At 39.1% G+C, this 24,434-nt stretch overlaps 2 protein-coding genes across 4 annotated transcripts; one reads left to right on the top strand and one right to left on the bottom strand.

Annotated features, from left to right (window-relative positions):
* Positions 1 to 1,354: 1,354 nt before the first annotated feature.
* Positions 1,355 to 18,026, bottom strand: maco1a (macoilin 1a). Of its 2 annotated transcripts, none has more exons than XM_042507067.2 (11): positions 17,795 to 18,026; positions 15,972 to 16,113; positions 14,421 to 14,547; positions 14,144 to 14,267; positions 13,840 to 14,018; positions 11,691 to 12,234; positions 11,281 to 11,439; positions 7,460 to 7,642; positions 7,163 to 7,283; positions 5,704 to 5,878; positions 1,355 to 4,941 (listed from the first exon to the last, which is right to left on the bottom strand). In XM_042507067.2, the coding sequence occupies exons 1-11, from the start codon at positions 17,872 to 17,874 to the stop codon at positions 4,739 to 4,741; spliced, it is 2,037 nt and encodes a 678-aa protein (XP_042363001.1). In that variant the 5' UTR covers positions 17,875 to 18,026; the 3' UTR covers positions 1,355 to 4,738. The 2 variants fall into 2 exon arrangements, with proteins under 2 accessions (XP_042363001.1, XP_087946105.1); XM_088089979.1 differs by lacking the exon at positions 17,795 to 18,026 and adding an exon at positions 17,475 to 17,526.
* Positions 18,027 to 18,029: 3 nt separating this feature from the next.
* Positions 18,030 to 23,513, top strand: srfbp1 (serum response factor binding protein 1). 2 transcript variants are annotated; one of them, XM_042506644.2, is made up of 3 exons: positions 18,030 to 18,171; positions 19,607 to 20,107; positions 20,997 to 23,513. In XM_042506644.2, exons 2-3 carry the CDS (start codon positions 19,619 to 19,621, stop codon positions 22,242 to 22,244), a joined length of 1,737 nt encoding a protein of 578 aa, XP_042362578.1. In that variant the 5' UTR covers positions 18,030 to 18,171; positions 19,607 to 19,618; the 3' UTR covers positions 22,245 to 23,513. The 2 variants fall into 2 exon arrangements, with proteins under 2 accessions (XP_042362578.1, XP_087946106.1); XM_088089980.1 differs by lacking the exon at positions 18,030 to 18,171 and having other exon boundaries at positions 19,595 to 20,107.
* The last annotated feature ends 921 nt before the right edge of the window (positions 23,514 to 24,434 follow it).

The following is a 24,434-nucleotide window of genomic DNA, read 5'->3' as shown; positions in this document are numbered from 1 at the left end:
AAATCCTCTGACTGTTTTCATGCATGCTGGTTTGTTAGTGCAAACAGTTTATTTTGGGCCAAATTTTAAATCAGTGAACTATCACCATTTTGAGCTTTGGTTGGGCAAACACTGGCAGTAAAACAAACACAAAATATCTAATATTTATTAGCTTTTTATTTGTATGCCCCTCCCCTAAGCCAAAATTTAAAAAAAAAAACATAACTCCCTCCCCAGCGCTTCATTTTTTTGACATACCCCCCCGCCCCCCTTTTTGTTTCCAACATTATAAATAACAAAAGGTCCCTCCCTAAAAAAAAGAAAAAAAGAGATTTTCTAATTTTACATAGCATTATTCATGTTTCTATTTTCCCTTTTCATGTTTCAGATACCATGCCATTTGTGTACAGATTTTACTGTGTTATCTTCCTGGAACCGAGCGGCTGAAAATATTTACCTAACATTTATGTCAGCCCATTGCGTCACAAGTACGCACACATGCATTAAACCTACATGACAAAGCAGCCCACGGCCTCCAGATTTCTATGAAAAAGGCCCATCTGTGCGTTCTGTCTTCATGGAACTTGTCTGTGTACTATGCAATAGGTATTTACAAGGAGCACCTGAAGGCCTCACCACATTCTTTTGATTTTAACAACAAGGTTTAAAATAGAGGATACTTGCAGGTCTGGGAGATATAAATACATGCTTAAAACATGTGTAACTGTTTAGCTACATGGAAATGCATGAAACTTTAGAACTGAGAAAATCTGTCAACTGAAGGGAGAGTTTGGATATTTTTTCTTCTGTTTTTTGGTGGTTGTTTTTTGTGCAAATTTTCAGGTAATTTTGTGGTCTTTTCCTCTTAAATTGCTTACTTACATCTTTCTAAGACATGGAGAAAATGGAGAAAGAAGAACTTTGCCAGAAATGTTCTGCAAATTGCAAAGAAATTAGTCAATTTAGAATTTCAAAAAAGGCTTGGAAACATAATAAATATATTTAAAATTAAGTTAGAATTATTATTATAATTTTTTAAGCACTTTTTCAGGCCATATTCTCGGGGGTTTTTTTTGTATTGTCTTACTTAGCTTTCTTTCTTTTTGCTAATTTTTCTGATAATTTTCTTGTAGCTCATTACTAACATCTTGCAATTTTTTGTGTAATTTCTTTTGAAGTTGCTCCCGCCTTCTTTCCATGTTTAATTTTCTTAGATTTAAAAGGGTTCATTTGTCCTCCTCCAGCATTTTTTGTTTTGAAATACAAAATGTTATGGACCTTTGTTGTCATGGCTGATTATGGATGAAATGTTTGGCCTCTTCCCAGAGTCATAAAAAGGAAAACCAGACACACAGATCATGACACGAACACAGACTGAACAGCTTGCATTGCCACCAGCAAGACTTTCTTTAATAGTGATGGCCAAAGTGAAAAGTGTGACTAAGCCACCATCACTTTGAGTAAAGAAAACAAACATGGTGGAGCAATGAAAAGATAAAACAAAGCACTTTTTTTGAAACTTTCTCTTCCTTCTACACAAACTTATAAAAGCAACTTGAGAACTGAATTCACAACACCAGAGCGATCCACAAATAATACTTTTTTTTTCCCAGGTAGGCAACATGACAGCACAACATGGTCAAATGGTTCAGGGGGGTAACCTTTTCCCAACACAACACATTCACAGAATCCTTCCTGGTCGAAAATATAGGAAATCAACTGAATATGATGGGAAATATCAAGGAGGTGCCACTCATTTAAAGTTCTATAACAAATAAATAAATGTGTGAATAACACAATCAGTCCAACTGACCAGCTGCTGCGTTGCCATAATCAGCCCAGAATCTTGTAAACACAACACCATCTGAATATGTTCTAATGACAAAAATAATAAAAATAACACTCTTCTGCAAACAGTACGCTAGCTACATCAATCAAAGTATGGATGGAAACCAAACATCAGCATTTGGCACTTAAAATGAAATAAACAAAACATTCCTCAGTAAGTTAATGTACATTGTTGTAAACAGCTAAATGCCAACTTTAGGGCATGATAATAGACAATCAGTTTGGTTGGTGTTTGGCGTACCAAGACTGTGTCAGCACGAAATGACGTGTACTGCGTCCAGTGTTACGTTTTCCCTTTAAGCATGTAATATGTGTCAGAGAAAGATTGAATGTGTCTGAGCTGACACTTAAAGGGATAGTTCAGATTTTTTGAAGTGGGCTTGAATGAGGTACTTATCTATAGACAGTTTATTTCATATAGTAGATGCCAGTCAGAACACCCCCAATTTGAAGGAGGCTAGAATCTGACACTGAAGCTAAGCAATGTACTGCTGTGGATGGGGGCCAGCAACAAAATGTGTTTTAGCCACTTAAAAAAATTGCTTTCAACAAAAACATCAATATCAATTTAAGTGTATGTATTTAAGTTATTTTCACTCCTTTACCTTTCCACCAGACAGCCAGTCTCAACTTAAACAGCTCCAGTGCCCCATACATGCTCTTGTCAAAGCCACCAGACTCAGTAAAAAAAACACAATAAGCTTGCTGGTCTACTGTTGCTTTGATCAGTTAGTTTTGTGTTATTGTGTGACTTTGGTGACTCCAAACTAACCCCTTTAAATGCCTAAGTCACACAATAACACAAACAAGATAACTGTCCAGCACTAGTCCAGCAGCTTCTGCCTTCAGCAATGTTAACCCTTTGAATGCAAGCAAATTGGCTTAATTTCTTTCAAAAACATGGACAGAAGGTGATAAACAACTTCAGAAGAAATTACCCTAAAAATGGCACAAAAGCCAAGGAAATTACCTACAAATTAGCAAAAGTAAAAGGAAAGTTAAAAAATCAAACAAGGAAATGACCTGAAAAAATGTTCTTAAAAATAATAATTGTCAAATAATTTGAAATACATAATTATGAACTACTAATTTCTTGTTAAGTTGCTAACTTTTTTCCCATAGAAAAAGAAATAAAAACCAATTAGCTCTGGGTTCAAAGATTTAACACATGTGAAAGGCATCTGAGCCCAACATAAGAAAACTTATGGTGATCTAGGTTTCAGAAGGTGAAATTACTGGGGCGACTTCTAGCTCACTGGGTAGAGTGTGCGCCCAGTGTGCCTGAGGCTTCTGCAGCGGACCAGGTACGAGTCCAGTCTGTGGGCCTGTGCTGCGTGTCATTCCCCCTACTCTCTTCCACCTTTCCTGTAACTTTCACACTGTCCTATAAATAAAGGGGAATGCCTCCAAAGAATAATAATAAAAAAAACAATAACAACAACAAAAAAGGTTTAGATTACTGTTTTTCTCAACAGAGTCTAGCTTTGAGGAGAGCAAAATAATGACTTCACATGGAAATCACTATCTGATATTGAGGTAAAGCAGTAAAAGTACACTATATAAACTTAACTAATATTGAGTTTTTGGGTGGGAATGTCTAAAATACATTTTGCTGCTGGCCCCCATCCACAATAGTACATTGCTTAGCTTCCATGCAGGACTCCAGCCTGCTTCTCCATATTAAGGGCATGAATACTGATGTCTATTGTATGTAAAACACTGTCTATGGATAAGTATCCCCTACAACTCCACTTCAAAAAAATCTGAACTATCCCTTTAATTGTTTAAGCCTTTGAATACTGAATTGATACTGAGAGATCCCGAATGAAAAGCAGGCAAATCGGAGGTTGAGAGAGAAACACGGCTTTGAAGCTTGATGCTTTTAGATCCCAGGATTGCATGTGGTTTTTGCATGTTAAAAAGAGAAACTGCAAGGCACTGTAAAATCTGCAAATAACGGTAACCACCAGTTACCTCGACATCATTAAATCCGGTGAACGATATGGCCTAACAGGTTCTAATTTGGTCCAGAGGGAGAGGAAAGGTGTCTGCAGCAAAGAAGTGGACGTTAATGTTTTGGCAGTGCCAGGTCCAATCTAGCAGTAGCATTTTTTTTAGCACAGAACTACATCTGCTTCATCCACTAACTGATAATCCTGGAGATTCCACTGTTCCAGCATTTAGAGGATAAATTGGATTGGAATATGTGAAGAACACAGCAAAGGTTTATCTTTTCAGTATTACTAGTTTAGAATAAATGTACATTGTCATAAGTGAACTGAAACATTACAAAACAAACAATCACTGATTTAAACATGAATAGTTTTACATTCATGTATCTCTCGCTGGGCTTTACTTTACAGGCGAGTTTCACACTCAAACTGAAAATGTACAGAATCTTGCACCTTAACTGAAACACTTATAAAAAGCCAATTGTTTTTCAATATGTGTCAGTTCACTGTAGGAGAAAATATGGCTGTGGGGGGGTTATAACGACACCAAAAGAAGACTAACATGAAGCGATGCATGACGGCTCTTCAGTCGACATTTGGCCAACAAACTGTGTTCCTTTCTCCCCTTTTCAAACAGATCACGCTGTCTAATGGCTAAATCCCAAAACTCAACAACAAAAAGTCCAATTGTACACAACCCTCTCAAAATAATAGTTCTCATAATAGAACCAAAAAAAAGGAGCCAAATACACATATGTATGGAGGGATTGTGTGCACTGTGTTTGTGTGTGTGTGTGTGTGTGTGTGTGTGTGTGTGTGTGTGTGTGTATGTGTGTGGTACATTAGAGTGCAAAAACTGTCAGGGGTCTTGTAAACTCAAAAATAACCTAAACCGGAACTGAGAGCTTCACCAAAAGAAAGAGACAAAGTTCTGTCTGAGAAAAGTGTGGAGATCAGAGTCACTTTTTCAGGGGCTGGTAGACTGAGGCGTTGGGGTCCAGGGAGGAGGGACTATTGTCCATGAACTTAGAGGAGTAGTGTGGGGTGACGGGGCTCAGGTTGCTGCCGTCTGATGAGTAGGACAGGCTGGGCATCACTGCCATCACCTCTGCTATCTTCTGCTTCAGCTCGGCGATCTCCTGCTCCCTCTGGTGGATCTGGCCTGGATGAGACCGAGGACACAAAGACATTTATGTGACAGAGCTGAGAGGAGGGGGACATTTGTAATTATCCCTGGGCCAGGTGTTGAGATAGCCATTATTAGGTTTGGGCGGTATCATGGTATACTAGCGTATTTAGAAATCCCCAAGGTATGTTTTTCAATACCATCATAGATACAGGCACTCCTCTTTCTATTAAACTCATTGTATGTAGTGCACAGCACGCACCACCAGAGCTCATTTTCCCGATGTTGTTTAGGTTGTTTCTTTCTTGTACTTTTCACAGATTTCTTGCTAACTTCTGTCATTTCCTCTTGGTGCTCAATACCTTCTTCCCATGTTTCTGAATGACTACATAACTAAATAAAGCCAATTTCCCAAGTTTAAAAGGGTTAAAAGGGTTTTTGCTGAACAACAGTTTAGGATTAAATGAATTAAAAGCCAGTATATAAGCCCAAATATAACCTAATGAGTTCAGTAATTTAAGCGAATAATCGCCCAGGCTATTAAGCAAAGTTTTATGGTACTTTCCTTAACATATTCTGGGTTTCCACTGTAGATACAGTCATATACTGTGTACCCTAGTGACATTTCAGGAGGGTATGAAATATAACATACCACCCAAGCCTAGTGATAATGTCTTAAAATACGATAACAGACATTCGTAGCTTTATTGGAAAACTTCAACAGAAGCTTTGCATGTAAAAAAATAAAAGAAAAAACAACACTGCAGCCTTAACATGAATAAATCAGTGCCTGCCTACCTTGTGCTATCTCCAGCTGCCTCTTGGCATCCCCCAGTGCAGAGAAGAGGTCCAGTTTGATCCTGGTCTCAGCGCTCAGGCTGTTCTCCAGGTGCTGGGTCTTCTCCTGCATTGCTGACAGCGCTGACATCAACACCTCTGTGTCCTTCTCATTCTCTTTATACTTCCGAAGCTCCTGGATGTCACAGCAGAGGAAAGAAAAATCACACTGAATTAAAATGATGATGGTTATGCTACAAAAAACATTTACTTCTTGTGCATGTTTAACACTAATCAAAAATTATTAAAAGCAACTAAACTGCCTCATTTTCTGAACAAAGCTGTGCTAAGTGTTCCATGCAACACAGGCACAGGGGGTCTATTTATTTAATTACACTAATTAGTCAAATAAAAATGGCATGTCATTGCAGTGAAGTGATTACATTTGTTGTTTGAAATTCAAGTACAGCAGCAGCTTGTTAATGAGAGCTTTTACCCAATTACATTCACAGAATTTACATGATGTGTTTTACAATCTCCTCAATGTGGAAGCTCACATTCAGTATGTTTAAATGATTTTACAAAAAGTCAAATTACTGTATGAGTCCCATTAAAACTGGACTGGACGAACACATCCAGATAATTCCATTGGAAGTCGAGTTATTCCATCATGTAAAGACCTCAGTCAGACTCTAACTGGACTCTGTGTTTTGTGCGTACTTCTCGTCAATGCACCAGCTTCCCTCATTGATTAGGGATAGGGACTGTTTGTTACTTATGGGGGAAAAGGGGTGCTGAAAAATGGGTAAGTCATTAAAAAAATGTTAGCACTCGTGTTTTTTAATTTTGGCTTAGGTGGGAGACATACAACTTGAAAATGTAGTATTTTACAATTCTTTAAAAAAAAAAGTCACACCCCAGCCACCCCTCTCTGATAAATAAAGCGCAGTCCCACAACACCGGCAAGGAAACTGAGCCATGTAACGCTGTGGACGGGGCCGCAGCGTAACATACTTTAGCCACCAAAAAAAAAAAAGAAGAAAAAAAACAATATCAGTTTAAGTGTTCACTATATTTGAACATTGTCTCCTCTTTACCTTAAACAACAGCTGATGGAGGCAGCAGTACAGCAGCAGCTCCACCGTTCAGTGGAGTAAAATGACGTTTTAAAATGTTTATCTCAACAGAGTCTGTTTTTTTTTAACAGAACGGCGGCATGGTAAAGTGGTGAAAATATTCTAAGTATAACGTAGGCTACACTTAAACTGACACTGATTTCTTCAGGTGGCTTAAACTTATCAGTGAGGGCAGAGTTTGCTCAGCCGTTTGATTATATGTACTTGATGTGGTGGTAATAGTCCAGTTAAATTTCCTAATCGAGCTATAACTGTAGCTCAGCCACACTGTGCATGAAAATGTACTGATTCATAAATCAAACACATTATCTCATCAGAAAATGAGCGGTGTTGCTCCTTCTCACCTGACACTTGCCCTCCAGATCCCTTATCTGCTCCTCCTTCAGTTTCATGTCCATGCTGAGCTTTTTACACTCCGTCTCCAGCTCTCTAATGCGACCACGCAGAGAGTCAGTTGACTCCACTCTGTTGGCGCAAAGAGAAAAACAGCACTTTTAATCATGAAAGGAGAAATGTGTACGAGTCTGCTGATCTTTTCTTTCTTGAATTACTATTTACTAAATCAATCTGCTCAATTAGTAAAATTCTGAGTTAATTTTGATGACACAATGCTGGGTTAGATGCATTTGTATAATGAGTACCTGGTGGCAGCAGCTAATGCTACGGCTCTGGCAGCAGTGGCCTCCTCCATCTTCTTCCTCTTCCTCTCCTCGGCCAGCTGTTTCTCAGCGAGGGCTCGGGCCTCCTGCTCAGCCTTCAGCCTCTTCTCCAGCTGGGAGATGGTCTGCTTATCCTTCTGCTTGGCCTGGACCGCACTGTGGAGCCTGAAGAACACAGAGGAACATTGTCAAACTGACTGAATCATAAGATGAACACACTTAACACTAACACCGCTGCAGTCTTTGTCTGCCTTCTGGTTGTTGTAGTAGTCATTAAAATCATTTTCCAATGTTGTGTCTAATGCTGCCTTCTGTATTTATTGATGTGAGTAAAATGGCTGAAATCATGTCACCTTGTTTAAAAAGTTTTTAAAACTACTTTTGCTGCAGTAACTTTTCTGCAGTTAGCAACTATAACTCCTATTCTACAGAGTTGGTAAATACACCTGAGATTTAAACGGTTTAACCTTCAAGTGTGTTCACTGATAACGCACCACTACCATGACACTAACAGAGAAAGACCTGTTTGTGTACCAAAGGTATTCACTGATAGAGATAAAAGTCATAAACCTAATACCCTTTCAAATCCCTTTTGTCTCAAACTTCGGGAGCACTAATAGGCAAGGTGAGAAAAAAACATTTGCGAGTGTGTGTAGCTGCAAATAATTAACTCAGCTAGCACAAAGAAACAGATAAAACACAAATTACAGAGATGGAAGTTGTTGCAGCTCCACTCAAGTAGACCTACTTTTAGTTATCACAGTCATACTTTATCAAGTGTGAGCCACATTTTGAATTGCAAGCCTCTTGTGGCAAAAGTTAATATCTCCTGTGCATTAGTCCATAACTACTTTATTGAAAATACATGGTACAAGAGACATAACTTGTACAGATGAATACAAATTGAGGGATGTATTTTGGGAAATGAACACTTCATATTATAATTCTCAACTGCTCTCTAGTACCATTTTTGTAGGGCCGGTCACTTTCTGGTCTGGTGGGTTCATTATGTTTCACAGTGGACATTTGGAGACTGAGAAGGTAGAACCTTTTTATTGTACTTTCAATGCTCTTCATGTCGTGCACTAAGTACTTCATTCTGCACAGCTTTCTAACTCTCAAAACAGCCTAATTAAGTCTATCCTGATATCTCTTGAGAGGAAAGGCAGATATCTCCTATATCCCATCCATAGGAGTTTAATTTTTGGCCAACATTGCCAGCAGAGCTTCCGTGTCAAACATAGTACCTTATGCGATATGTCATTTTTATAACTGTTCTGACTGTCTTCAGTTATATGGAAAGTTCAGTCTGTTGCTGGTTCCTACTGTTATGTTCTGTTCAGGATGAAAGTGGCCTATACAACACTGTTAAAAGGTCATAGCTCAGGCAGAATTGACACATCATGATTGTTTCTGTGGCTTTTGTGGTCTGTAACAAAGCTTCTCAGGAGGAAATAACGTACTGTGAATCACAGCTCAGCTGACAGCAGCGCTGCAGTCACCAGTTAGGGGAGCTAAACTGGTGACAATTGATTGGTCAGTTGATTCAGAATGGTCAGTTGAGTTTGGATAGTCTGTGTTAAAGATTTGTTCATACATGTGCTGAAAACCTCTTCAGTCTTTCCTCAAAGGTATTTAGTGCTGTTGCTTTTACATACAAATTGTGACAGAAGTAATCATATGAAGATTAAAAACAGACCACTGTGAATTATAAAGACTTCTATTTGGACAACTGGTCCTGATCAGTAGCCAATAGGGGAGTAAATCATATGTTTAATCATGATATGACACTATAATGATTCTTTGGACAATGGTACAATATTAGCTACGATGATTTTGATTCCATTCAGATCAGGAGATGGCAATGGATATGAGATATCAGTAAATATCCTCATCATCTTTTTCTTGGCTGCTTATCATTATCTGCCTGGCACCAGGTCACTAGCAGGGTTTGAATGTTTAGAAAGGAGGTGTGCTTGGACAGAAATGGGGGCACAGATTTGCCAAGGGTATTTCAAAATAAAGGCATATATATCTCAATCATGACAGTACATACCAGTGTTTTCACACTGCATCAAGAATATTGGATCATTGATCATTGAATCGATATATTTATCCATACTAAGCTGACACATTGAGAAAGCATAGATAGGCTGAAAATACAGACAAAATAAAATGCTCTACTTGTTCTTGTTCCATGTATTTGCAGGGTTCTTGGCTTTTAGAATTTTTGGTAGACAGGATACACACAACCAGCTTCCAAACCCAGTACTACTGTTGTGTGACTGAAACCCTACAGAGACCACCTTGAAAGACAGTTTTGCCCCTTTTCAACATCAACTTCATCTATTCAGGTTTGGAGTATGGTGTGACAATACTCCCTTCTTGTCTGGCACTGCAAACTTACTGCATGTCCACCAGTGAAAATTGGATTTTACCAGGATATTTTTACAATGTACTGGCTGATTTAGTTACAAACCAGAGAGAGCACGGGTGTGTTGTTGTGAAAGTTTTGCTCCTCACATGGACTAAGGTGTGCTGGAGACTACAGTAGGACTATTGAACAAATATCTGATGACTAGCTGAGTACTTTGCTGGCTGTTTTTTCTCATTTTATTTTGCTTCCACCTCCGCGGAATGACAGAGTGCAGCTGCTTGCATCAGCTGAGATACAGCAGGGAAATACAGCATGGAGCATTTCACATCTTACCAGGTGGTATATATCCCCAGTTACTGTTTTTTTGGATCATAAAGTTAAACTGGATTAAACAACCAGCAGGCTAAGAGGGCAGATCACTGAGTATTTTGTCACTTGATGCTGTGTTGTTTTGGCCAACAAAGAAACAGCTTGTTGCTGTGGTGCTGATACACAGACTCTCGGCACTCCATCCACAACAAGGCTTTATGCTGTTTTTTCCAGTGTTCTAGTTGAACAGTCAAGTGAGATGTTGAGACGCCTTTACTTTTTGAAAACAAAATTAGTTTGAGACATCTATGTCCACAAGCTGGGCAGGTTTTTGGGGAGTATTTGAGGTTTGTTCATCAGAAGCTCAGGCGCAATGCATCTGTGTACATGCAGGCACTGACACAAGGGCTGTGCAAGAAGGAACACTCAGATTCTCTGTCAATACAGCACACACTACGCAGGTTTCCATTACAGACTTGCACAAAACTTAAGAAATATTTTCTAAATGTTAATAAAACATACGTGGGAGAGGCCACGTATAAGGGGCTTCTGGGAGGTGATAGTCCATGATTTTAAAGAGGAATTATGGATTCAAAAACTTCCAGATGATCTGATAGCATAATGTGACCTAGAAAAGCCAAAAAAAGAGTTTCCATAGCAGTTTTGCAAAATATGGCTTTTTCGAATCGCCTGATATACCACCTTTTGCAATATATGGGAAATTTTTCAAAACTGACATTTCCATTGGATGTATTTTATTTTCACCATTTTAATTTGTGCAGTTTGAGGGTTAGTGAGGAATTTATAGCTTCAACTGACTGCATTTACCATCAACACTGACTGGATATCCACTTAAAACATAGCAAACTCCTTAAACTAGTCACAGTCACCGGATGTAGACTGTGGCCATAAGCCTTTAGCAGAATGATACTGTGTGCTTCCAGACCTTCCTCTAAAGCTGACATGTACACCGCTGTGGAGGTAGGTCTGCCGACATGAGACTTGTCCTTAATTTACCATCTCCCTACCTAAACATACTGACAAAAAATGATATTTATTATGTAACAGTGATTGTTGTCAGAGTTTAGGTGTGTGAGTATACAGCACATGTACCCACTTGTTTTGTAGCAGCTCGTTGTCCTGCCGGAGCTGGCCCAGTTCAGAGCGTAGGCTGCGGTCCTGGCTGCTCAGAGAGGAAAGCTGACTCCGCAGCTCTGACTCCAGCTGCCTGTTGGCCTGAAGATCTGCCTTCAGACGCTTTACATCCTGCTCCAGCCTTTCAGAGAAGAAAAGATGATCAGAAAGGATCCACAACAGAAGCAAACATGTTTCCTGTAACCAGTAGAGGAACTACTATTTTATTATTGGAGGAGAGATGATGACCGCAAGAGGAAGCAAGGTTTTTTTTGGGTTTTATCCGTCAATCAAGTGTAAAAGTGAACCGGAAAGCAAGGACAGACACTTTAAAACTGATGTTCAGAGACATTTACAGCTCTGAGAGTGGATGTTAGAAACAGTGTGTCTTACCGTACGAGAGCGTCCGGCTTGCCCAGCTGGTTGTTTGGGATGCAGTTCTCCACTGGATCCTTCTGCCCCTTCCCCGCCCCCTTCTGCTTCTTCTCATTCTTACTGGTGGAGGAGCCCGGTGGCACGCTGCCGTTTGAAGAACTGTGATTCCGTGGAGACGAGTTGGAAATGTTACCCCCACCTCCGCTGGCATTTTTGTAGTTCTTCCCCGTTCCCCCCATTTCCTCTTTAGAAGCAGAGTGTGTGTTGGCGTCGGTGTGTGTATTCTCTACTGCCAGGTCGTTATTCAGTCTCTTTGCCCCAACGTAGTTTTCTATGTACTCTGCCTCCTGTAGTTTGGAGTCCAGTGCGTGTATAATACTGTTGTTATTGATTCCAATTGTGTTTTGTTTTTTGCCCTCGCGCTCTTTCGCGGTACTGTCCTTCCCTTTTTCTCGGTACTCCAGTTCTGGGAGTGGGACTGAGGTGCTTTTCTTTCCAGGAGGTGCTCCGTTTTGGGATATTACTGTGGGTTCTACCTCGGAGATCCCTTTAGCTAAAGCAGCTGGAAGTGAACAGATGTAGGCAGTGTTACAAGACACATACAAACACACTGGACCACATTAACCAAAAGCCAAAGCAAACCTGCAATATTTCACTATTAACATGGCTTGAATGATGGCCATTGTTCGTGACAGAAATCAGAGAACATCCCATACGAGATTTATGAGTGGCTTCATGCCTGCAGGCTGATACAGGAGTACTTCCCTGCTTTCTATTATAGGAACTGCTTGCCAATTTTCATCCAGCATTGTATTACAACAGTATGAGTAGTATGTGCAAATGAACTGTGAAAATTTTACTCCATCTTTCCACCATCCTGATCTCCCTAAAAACATCATTCAGCAGATTAGGGCTGGCTCTCGGCTATTGCTCTAACTACAGATTGAACTTCCACATTTTTGTATGCATGGCGCCATGAACAAAAAGAGACGCTTCTCTCTGTCTCTCTCTCAAACTGTAAAACTAAGCAGTGCTGATCAAATATTAACCACAATTCTGCTATTTCTCGTCTAAAATGTCTTCAGAGTCATATTTTGGTGCACTGTTTACCTGCAATACAAGAATTTGTGGCCAAGAAATGGGCACCATACTGTTTCCTGTATTGTAAAAATGGAGGCTGAAAAGGCTGTGATCATACGGTAAAGCGGTGCTGATAAAAATATATTACAAAGAAGAGAAGTATAAGAACAAACACAAGGAGTATATATATATATATATATATATATATATATATACACACACACACACACACACACACACACACATATATGTATATACATATGTGTGTGTGTGTGTGGTTATGATTATATATTTTTCTTAATATATTCCCCTATTTAAACAAAAGTTTTTAGTTCTCTAGCTCTTTTTTTGTGTGCTAATTTTCAGTTTACCTTTAACTATATTTTTTTGAAATTTGTATTATATTTCTTGCCAAGTTGCCGACTGCCTTTTTTCCCCTACGTTTTTGAAATAAATCAAACCAATTTGCTCATGTTTCAAAGGCTTAAATGCTTGTGAAGGGCATGTGAATACAGCACAAAGGAAGTGATTTTGATCCAGGTTTCAAAAGAATCAACAAAAGTGAATGCTGCAGTCCTTTTCTCTGTTTTATCTGGTCATGTATCACCCATTTCAGAATTATCTGCATCAGTCTACTGCACTGACAGTCCAGTTTTATGAAAAGACCATCTTTACAACAAAGAAATACTTCTTTAAAGACAAAATAGAAGGAAAAACTATTAGCTTTTTGAGCTTTCACACCAAACTTGTTTGGTGCACTCAAATGGTTCATGTGGTTTTCATTGTGTTTGTTGGTGTGTAAGCTGTCGGTCAAGTTCATCTGGGCTGAGATCGCCTGAAAAGGTACATCTAGGTCTGGTTTGTTTATAGTTTAAAAGAAACACAGATCAACCACAAGGTTATGTGATAGTAGATAGCAAACCCCTGTCATTTTGTTCCCCGTCAGAGAGTGCACTGAAAGTACCATTACAACTGTGTATCAGAGTTGCTAATCATAAGTATTTTCCTTAATGACTTACTGCTTAAACAATCGATTAATCAGTATGTGAAAAAAAACAAGACATAAAAGCTTGTGTGTGTGTCTCACCCTCCTCTGCCTCCCTCTCCTGTCTCTGCAGCATCTGTTGCTCTGGCGGTAAAGCCTGTTGTAGAAGCTGCATGTAGAATTCATTCTCTTTCTGCACTTCCTTCTGTTTCCTCAGTCGCATCTTGTAGCTAACGTAGCTCTTAAAGCCGAAGCCCAGAGTCACCACTGGATAGCCGATACTGGGAGGTGAAGAGAAACACAAAGCCAACTTTGATAACAAGAATGTTTGTTTTTACACTACTCATCATGGACTCACAAAGGCAAAGTACAGGATATTCAGTAAAGAGAGTACTGTGAGGTTTACCAGTGAGCAGCAAAGGGTCGACACAGGTCTACGTGAAAGTTCTTCAGATCTTTGAACCTTATGGCAGCTTCGATGTACACAAACAGGATCCACAGCGATACAGTGGGGAGACAGACTCCTCTTTCTGTGTGATAAAGTTCGAAAAAAACACATCAGCCCTCTTGAAGTCTAGCACTGAAGAAACTTGGCAGCTATGAATTTCTTGTGAGTCTTTAAGGTGAAAAGTGGCCACTCGGCTGGCAGAGCCATAAAGAGTCCAAAGAAAACTCGAACTAACCTGTGTGCCAAACATACTGGACCCATACGTAGGTGCTGGCGGCAAAAAACAGCCATTGGACAGGGATGAAGAGGAGGCAGATGATGTCTGACGTAAACGCCACACACACAAAGAAGACAGAGAACGCCTAGGTGTAAGAGACAGAGACACATAATTCAGTATATATACAACTGTGCTGAAATACTGCAGTTTCTGTGTGGTAAACATGCACATATGCACCAATAAAGAGGCATGTGCGCACATGAACGGCACAAACACACTCAAAAAAACTTGTCTTACTGATTCCCCATCCACCACTTTCATTTTTGACAAGTGTTTGTTTTATCCTGATCCTAATCCTAACTGATTAGCAGATTTCCTACAGCAAGTTAGATCTAGGACTTTTTTAATGCCACATCGAATTAAATTTAAGACCAAAACAAAACAAACACATGAACTGACAGCAGTTACCTCAGATTTGGGACAATTTTACCCAAATGTTTAGAGCCTTTTATGCATATACTACCTATACTGGTTTTGTTTACATAGAATTTTTTGTTAAATACCCAATTTTCATTGAATCTCTACTTCCCAACGTTCTCCAGGGTAGTGTAACAAAGCAATAATACTTTGTTACAGTATTTAAGTATTTTTTGGAGTATCTGAACTTTTAGGAGTTTTTATATTTCTGTCAACTTTCACTTTCACATTTCCTAAATAAAATATATACTTTCCATGACTACATTTGCCCTCGGCATCTTAGTTACTTACTTCAAAACAGGGAAGGAAGGGAGGAAAAGAACAGGGGAAGGAAGGAAGAATGAAGGAATGGGAGGGAAGGAAAACTGGATTTTGTGCTTTGAATTTTTTGAGCTGTACGAAAGGCCGTGTTTTTCTTCAAGTGTAATGTACGCTTAATTTTTAAGATTGTGTATGTTACGAAGGAATAAACTTCATAATTCTCAAAATTTTGACTGCTTTTTTTTATTAACAGCATTTACTTGTAATTTTGCTTTCAGTACTTTGGTACATTTAATACCATACAATTACTATGGATAATTAACTACATAAATATCAGATACTTAAGACTGTTACTTAAATAATATTCTATTAGGTGATTTTAACTTTTACCAAATTCATTTTCTGGCAAGATATCTGTGCTTTAACTCAAGTACGGCTGTCAGATCCAGCACTGACCGACAGTTAGCTAGCAGACAGCGTACGCTGTGCCCTGAGCATCCTGACCAGAGACAAAACATGAGTGTTGTTGGTTCCACTATCCCGACACGGTCCTGATAATGCAAGAGGAAATTTTAGAAATTATTTTAAAAAAGGATTTTTAGCAATTATTTGAGATTTTTTCAATGCAACGTCAGAAAAAAAAATCTTACTACTTTTAATGTTGTTAGATTTTTAAGACTTTTGAAAGATTGAGACATGTTAATACCAATTAGGGCTTCATTTTTAGATTAATGAATTCAATGCCTTTTAAGGCTTTTTAAGGATTTGTGGGAACCCTAGATTTGAGTGATTTTTTTTTGCTGCATCACAGTCATATAAAGAAGCTCTTACCAGCCCCTGATATCTGAAGGAGTCGTAGACACTTCTGATAAAAAGCCAGAAGGGCCACAGGTACTCAAACCTGAACTCCAGCACAAAGTCGGCCAGCAGAACTAACACCCACACTACCAGGAACTTCAGGTACAGGAACGTACTGCGGGACAAGATAAAGACAAAAGTTAAACAGAGACACAAGAAAGAGAGGAGACTACATGAGCTTTACCGTGGTTTTAGATTGTATCATGACAGGCATCAGGTTTATAAAACAGTCTGGTGTTTTTAAGAACAACATCTTCTGTGTGATTGCAGCATTACCTCAAGTTTCCTACTGAACTTGAAAGCATTTAAATGCAGATTAACCTTTAAAACCTGGATTGACATCAGTTTTCTTGTACTGCATACAGATGCCTCTCACAAGCTGTTTAACCCTTTCAAAACAAAGCAAATTAGTTTGATTTCTTTTAAAAACACGGGGAAAAGAGTTAATATGCAACTCGGAAAGAAATGTCCCACAAATTGCTAGAAATTAGTCAAAATAACTACAAATAAATACATATCTTTTACATAATTTACTTTTTCATTTTAATTATTTATTTATGCATGCTTATTTTCAGGTAATTTTCTTTTAACTTTTTTTTTTTAAGTCAAAGCCAAAAATGTACCTTTTTACACTGCCTATTTAACTCGGTAATGACTGCAAACATCTTCTTAAACTTGATTTTAAAATATTTTAAACAATCTTTTTATCTTTGCACCACTTGTTTGCTTTTTGCTGTTTTCAATTATTCAAAATTGCAGATCATTTAATATTTTAACTCTTTACTCGTTTAATGTAAATTTGTATCCATTGTTGTGTTTTGTATTTTACTGCACTGTAAAGCACTTTGAATTGCCCTGTCTATGAAATGTGCTATACAAGTAAAGCTGCCTTGCCTTGCCAAATCTCCTGCTAATAGGCCATGTCTTGTTAAGTTGCATGTTGCCTCTTCCCCATGATTTTGAAATGAATCAAGCCAATTTTTCTCACGTTTGAAAGGGTTAAACAGAGCAACAGTGACCATGAATACACATCTAGCTATCCAAGTCTAATTATGCGTTTATATTAATAAAGACACTGAAATAGATAATCATGATTGTTACATTTTCACAAGTGAAGGAGAGTGGGGTAGAGAAAGACAGGTAGAGCAGGCGTGTGCAGTGTCATGTCTGGACATGTACCTTACAGCACAGCTGGTTTCCTTTCTCTGGCTTACCATCAATCATTGTAAAGAAAAATGCAAGCTATTTTGTTTTTGCATCTTCTTAAATAATGTGTGCTTTGCATGTCCCAGTCAGCTCTAATTGCTTTTTTTCCCCTCGCCATATTAACATTTAGACCTTTGGCAGACAAAGCCCAGGTGAGAGCCCCGCCGTCGGCGTCACCCCGGACATCAAAACGAGCGCATCTGACATTGCTGCTGTCATTTCAAGCTCGAGCCTGATTATTGTCATAAGTTCACGCTGTCTTTTCTTTACCTGAACGAATTCCCACTGAGCATAACGTGTTACAGTTCACAGTTAATTAGCACAAAGTCCCGCGGCCACATTTCATTTTAATTTGGCCAGAATTTGAATTAACCACCAAACCGGAGACAAATTCGAAATACCACACAAGTAACGTTAGGCCTAACGTATTATTTTGACAATATGCGGGCATGTTCATTTAGCTCGTTGTATGTAGCATCAACCTCAGGCTGCTCAAACAAGATTGTAGCATAGCGTGGCAGCCCTGTCTTGACATAAGCAGAGAGGCGCCATTGTTATACAATAACGTCCCTCCAGCCCCTTTTTTGTACCTGCTATATATACCCTCGGTGATTCGGTTCCGTTTTAACGGCCGTCGGAGTTTGCTGCAGTCCGCATTGCGCCGCTTCATCCTCCCCCTGTTGATTCACTTGTGATATCGGTCTGGTAACTGGGACTGGAAATGTCATTCGCTCATCCTAATAATCACACTTCTTCAATTATCCACCATTGTTGTTGTTTTATGCACATGAAACAAAGAAATAAATAAAAACAGTCCTCCGAAGGCCCTCCCCTTTTCACGACACGCTGCGTCCCTCGTTGCTGACGTCTAACGTCATGACGTCGTGGAGGCGTAGAAAACATGGCTGCTCGCTACCGGTTGAGACGTTTCTGTCAGTTTTAAATGTTTAATATTCACTTCTGAGCGGTAAGTGTGATATTAATGAGTTATGGTAGTGTTATTTTAGTTTATGCGCCGTAGTTCGTTATTTGAATGCAACTGGTACGTAAAATAAGCCTTTATACACATGGTGTGACATGGTAAAAGTTACCCATGCTGGCTCAACCACGTTTGTTTTCAGACTTGGTCAGGCAATTAACCACTTTGTTACTCCCTTAACAGAGCTGTAATTTGTCTTAAGTTTATTCAGCTGCAAAATTACAGTACAAATGTCCCTATAATTTCGATAAAGCAGTCTCTGGTGTAATTTGAAGATGTTATAACGTGGATTGCGCTCTTTATTTTCATGCAGCAGGGCGCACGTCTGCAGTGACGAAAATCAATGATTTTTTTTCTACTTCTACTTTCTACTTTCTACTAAGCTTGTTGTTTTCACTATTTCATGTTGTGCTGTGGTTGTTTCCAGTAAAAACAATTGAGATAGGGACTGTTTGTTATTTCTTGGGGGGGGGGGTGCAAAATCTGTGTTGTGTCGAAATGTGTTCCCCCTTTGAATAGTGTTTCCCACCTGTAATTGCAAGGGCCTCCATTGGTGGTAGGCAAGGCATTACAAAAAATTAAGCACTGGGGAGCTACTTGTTTTTTTTGTTTTATATTAAATTTTGGCATAGGCGAGGGACATATAACTTTATAAATTATTTATAAATTATTTCAATTTATCATAGCCAGGAACTGTATAAACAGCAACAGCAGTTTCTGATGAACACATCATTTTTAAGGAGGATTTGCATTTGGCTCAAGAAATGAGACATTTGTTTTGGTGACAACAAACGCCAGCGCTGTGTACTAGTTGCATTGGCTTCAATACGGTCTACATTTAGTGTGAATACAAAAGAAAAGTTATTTATGGTGGAGAGAAGATGATTGATTAGGACAAACATTTATAGATGTGGGGAAGGTCAAGATGAAATAAAAAATTACAACTCAGCCACCCTCTTCCTCTGATAAATAAAGTACAGTTGCTTAGATGGTTTGGGTCTGGTTTAGGTAGGTAACGCATATCAGCAGGGAAACAGTGTTTACCACAACACCGGCAAGGCACTTTAGATCATTTTTTAAGCACGGGGGAGGGGGCTGTGTTTTTGACTTGGCTAAAGGGAGGGAAATACAGCTTAAAATTGTTGTATTTTCTATTTATGTAAATATCATCAGAATTCCATAACCTGCAAGTGGATTTTAAAGGCATATTTTCTTTAAAAATCTCCAAAATTTCACATTTGATCATAGCCAGACACTGTGAAATCTGGCTATTTATGGTAAAGGGAAGGTCATGCATTTCCCCCCTGTCACTCAGGGAGGCTGAAGGTTCATGACATAAATATAAAATATAGCAACCAACACCTTACTTTGATAAATAGATTGCAGTCCCTCAACAATGTGAAATGGATTTATGTTTCTGCAGATAATATTTACCATGGATGAGGTAGAGAAAATGGTGCCATCTACTGAGGAAAAAGAGAAGGAGATTGAGGAAGAGGAGGAGGAAGAATCGGATGAGGAAGAAGGAGATGACGACACCGGAAATGAGGAAGAAGGAGAAGATGACACCAGAGATGAAGAAGAAGCGAAAGATGGAGAAGGTGAGGAACAGGAGGGTGGAGATGATGAGGAAAAAGAAGAAGTAGCCATACCACAGGCTGCTGATAAAATGGAGAAAAGCATTCCACCGCCCGTTAAACCCAAAGAGAAAAAGAAGGATGAGGGCCTGAACCTCAACAATGAGGTGGTGAAGATGAGGAAGGAGGTGAAGAGGGTGAGGGCTCTGATCATCAGGAAGCTGCTGCGGCAGAATGGCGCCCTGAAGAAGAAGAAGGGGAAAGACGCGGAACTAGAGAGGAATCAGAGGAGAGCTGCCAGACTGCTGGAGGAGATCCACGCCATGAAGGTCCTCTCACCAGACCTGGTAGGTTTCTGAAAGGGTCACTATGGTATTTTTCAGCCTGGACCCTAGTTTCCCACAATTTTGTAGATAAGGGACTACTTGGAGTAACAGTCTCTGAAACTGGTCTAGAATTGAGCAAGAGAGCTGCATCTGACACAAAACAGGCTGCAGTGTAACCACTGAAGTTAGCACCATGGATGTATTAACTGTGTTGCTGACGGAGGACAGGAGAGCAGGAGGCCGTGCTATACTGAGCGAGACGAGGTCACTGAGTGGTTTGACACAAAGCTAGAAGCTATTTTATTTGATGACTTAATTACTGTACTTGTGTAAATGGACACGTACATCCCATCACTTGTTTGAATCATGTTGGTATCGGAATAAACCATTTGTTTTAGTTTAAAGTTTCTTTTATTCTTTCTGTCTTCAAAAATATTGAGGGTTTTCCAGTGAGGCATAGTCTACTCACTTTGTTTATAGGAAAAAAAAGGTTTATGATTTAATTTGATGGAAGCATTTCAAACTGTTGAGTTGGTGAAGATTTAAGTGACTTTACATTGACTAACATTTAATATCCAAACTTCTGAAATCCAATGTAACTAATTTCTCGACTGAACATATTTTTATTACTTGCAAAATTTGCAATTTATAATATTATATAGAGCCTCTTAACTTATAAAACTTTATGCATTTGTCTTTGAATCCATTTGTTATTTCACAGGAAAATAAAACACAAAGACCACCAGCTGTGGCTGTGAGAGGATGTTATGTGTTGATATCTGTTGTGCACATGCGTTAATGGAGTTCTTACGGTGCGTGTGTTTATGGAGGTCCGTGTGTCTGCAGCTAGGCTGTCTTGGAGATACTTGGTAAAATGTCTAAGTGGATAAACTGTTTCCCCTGTTTCCAGGTGACCAAGACAGCCTTGCAGAAGAATCTCAACTTTGAACAGGTGTGCAAAAACCCCAAGTCTACTATTTCGGACCGGGCCATAGCGCGCATCGCCACCCACCCTCAGTTCAACAAGAAGATTGAGGCCATCAAAGCTGCTGTGAAAGCCTTCAAAGAGGAGCGGATGAAGGCTGGAAAGAAGGGAGGGAAGGGGAAGGAGCAAAATAAAGGTGCAACGGTGACTCCACAGTCACCTGACACAAAGGGAGAGAGAAAGAGTGAGAAAGAAGAGGATGTTACAGTGGAGAAAAAAGAAATAATAGACAGTAAGGAAGGAGATAGTGTCCTTAAAGACAATAAAGATGCAACTGTTGCTGAACCTGAAAAGGAAATGATAAAAGCAACTCCTTCAGCTGATGCTGCTCAAAGGAAAGAAATGCCAGAGTCTAAGAATGTAAAAGCAGCGTTCAAACAAAGTAGTGATGCAAATGACATTGTGAAAACTAAAAGTAAAGGTGCAAAAAAGACACTTAATCTTGATTCGGCACCTAAAGATGAGGACGAGAGTGATATAGAGTCATCCGATGATGAAGAGAAAGAGTACTTTGACGACAGCACAGAGGAGCGTTTCCACAAGCAGTCCTCCCAGTCCGAGGAGAGCGATGACGACAACGGCTTCTTTCTGGGAAAAGTGAGCAAATTCAAGAAGAAGAAGAAAAAAAAAAGTGCAGAAGCAGAGAAAGCTGAGAAAGGGGGGAAAGCAGAGCAGGTTCAGAGTGAACTAGATGAGCTGGAGTCCAGACTGAAGTCTAAAGCGACTTCACTTCAGTCTGTTTTTTGTTCCTCCCTCTCTGCGTCCAAGCCTGGCGGGGGCAGAGGAGCAGGCCGAGGGAGAGGTGGGGAAAAATTGAGGGGCCAAGGGAAACCAAGAGGCGGCAGTGGTCATAACAGAGATTTCAACAAACAGCCCAAGTTCCAAAAGCAGGAGAAAGGAGAAGAGAGAAATTTAGGGCCCAAGTTCAGCAAACCCTGTCCTGAGGGGCCGCTGTCACCACAGAGGGGCTTTCCTTCAGGGGGCAGAGGGAGGGGGCGAGGCAGAGGGGAGGCTTTCAGGCAAAATGATCGCAGAGGTGGAGGCGTCTTTTCCCATCAGGCACCGCAGCAGGCCCTGCATCCATCCTGGGAGGCCAGTAAGAAAAGGAAGGAGCAGCAAGGACAAATCCTGGCCTTCCAGGGCAAGAAGATCAAGTTTGACGATGACGACTGAAAAAATGGGGGGAAAAAAGGCAGTGAGCAACTTGGTAAGAAAGGTTCCACACAAAAAGAAGGAAGAAAAGAAAATGTTTAGGAATGAGGGGAAAGTCAGGTTCTAATAATACATTTTGAATTATGCAACAGAAAATGAATATAATTTTTTTTTTCTGGTATTTTTTTTATTTTTTATTTTTTTGGTAATACTTTTAAAAAGAATTCTTTGTTTGTTTTTTACTCTTCCTTCTTTTTCTTCTTATTTTCAGGTTACTATCTTGTGTTTTTTTTAACTTTTCTTTTTTGCTTATTTTCAGGTTATCTTGTTTGTTTTACATTCCTTTTATGCTTATTTTCTTGTTTATTTTTAACTTCTCATTTTTTGCTTATTTTCAGGTTATTTTCTTGTTTGTTTTTCTGTTCTTTTTTTGCATATCTTTAGGTTATTTTCTTGTTTGTTTTTGGTTTTTTACTTTTCTTTTGCCTTATTCAGATATTTTTTGTGACAAAGAGTACATCATATACATTTTTACAAATATGCAAATTTTTGGGCCATTTCTGAAGTTGCTCGTTGTCTTCTTTCCATGTTTTTGAAAGAAGTCAAGCCAGTTTGCTCATGTTTCAAAGTGTTAATGCTTAATAGTGTCCTAAATGGGATTTCTGGCACAATACTGAAGTGTAAGTGTTGTCACTTAGTTAGCTGGACGCTCCATACCAGTGGTGATCTCAGTATGGTTCAGTGACAAATGTGATGCAGGACGCAAACTGCATTTTCATCCTCATGGCTGGTACAGGACAACAAACCTGCAGATTTTGTATAAAACATCAAGTGAAATGTAATAATCTATTTTATAGCTGAGAATAATTTTAAATCTAAGCTGTGAAATCCATGACCTGAAACATAATTTTTCATAGAACAGGTTTACCTGTTAACAGTTTGAGAAACATGTAATTTATAAGTATAGAAGTGCTGTTAGAAATGTAAAGGTGGAGATTTGGGAAATAATGTTTTTTTTTCATATTTATAAACCTGTATGAAATTTCACAGCTTTTGTCCAAAATTGTAATTAGGGCCCAGTCATTGTATAGTACTCAGTCTCTGAAATTGATATATGGTGATATACATGATTCTCTCTTGCATAAACTCATTGACTTTTCCCTGTTTTGGGTACTTGTTCCTCACCAATATATGTTTAAACAATATAAAGTTACAATTTCAAGGCACTTTGCTTTGTGACAATTTCAAGGCACTGTCCCATTGCATTAAACAAAACGATTGTTTTTCATATTTTACGTGCATCTTTTTTTCCGATAATTTTGGCTGTGTTCATGCATATGGCATACATTTTGGCAAGACTTTTTATTTTTGTTTAATCTTGGAATCTCCAGGTCAGCTCCTACAATGAGTCTAAAACACACTGGTGTACTTCAGTACTGGAGGCTGTTCTGATACTGGTATCTGTATTGGGACAACTTAACAACATTGCCATCAGTTTAAAGCACGTGTGAGACACCAGCAAGCATCACTTCAACAAGCATTGCAACATTGCAACATTGACAGTTTCCACCATGAACTCAACTAAATGCTTTACTGACCAAACAAAAGATGGGAATTGTTACATCATAGTTTACAGGCAAAACTTTAAAAGCGCAGGCTGGTATCTTCCACTGTTCTTGCCCAGCACAGTGCGCTTCTTACGCCTTTTTCATTCTCCATGTTTTGACAATCTTGGCAGTGTTCTTGCATATGGTTTGCATGTTGACAAGATAGTCTATTTTTGTTTAATCTTGGAATTTCCAGCTCAGCTCCTACGATAAGCGTAAGACAGACTGTGTAAACAAAACTGTAACATCCAGACTGCTAAATGCAACAGTCTGGGCTTTTGCCATGGCATTTGTAATTATTACTATTTTCCACCTGATAGTGTAATTTTTTTTAAAACCATATTTGGCATGTAGAGAAAATACTTGCTAAGTTCATGAGGTGCACTGTCCTAGTCAATGTTCCTACAAATCATTGACAAAAAAAAGAGAGAAAATTGACTTTGCATGTAGTATATTGCAAATAATGTATTTTTATTCTGTTTTTTTCCCCTTCTAAAAACATAGTGGTATCACGACAAAGCATGGTATTTAAATGGTTGAAATTCTGAAAATTAATGAATATTTGATATTTATGATTATGCCTGATATTGGTTAAAAGATTTAC

This window comes from Plectropomus leopardus, chromosome 17 (assembly GCF_026936395.1).
Source record: "Plectropomus leopardus strain MGB_pleo_1.0 chromosome 17, ASM2693639v1, whole genome shotgun sequence".
NCBI lineage: Eukaryota > Metazoa > Chordata > Actinopteri > Perciformes > Serranidae > Plectropomus > Plectropomus leopardus.
This window is presented reverse-complemented; position numbering and strand designations above follow the sequence as displayed.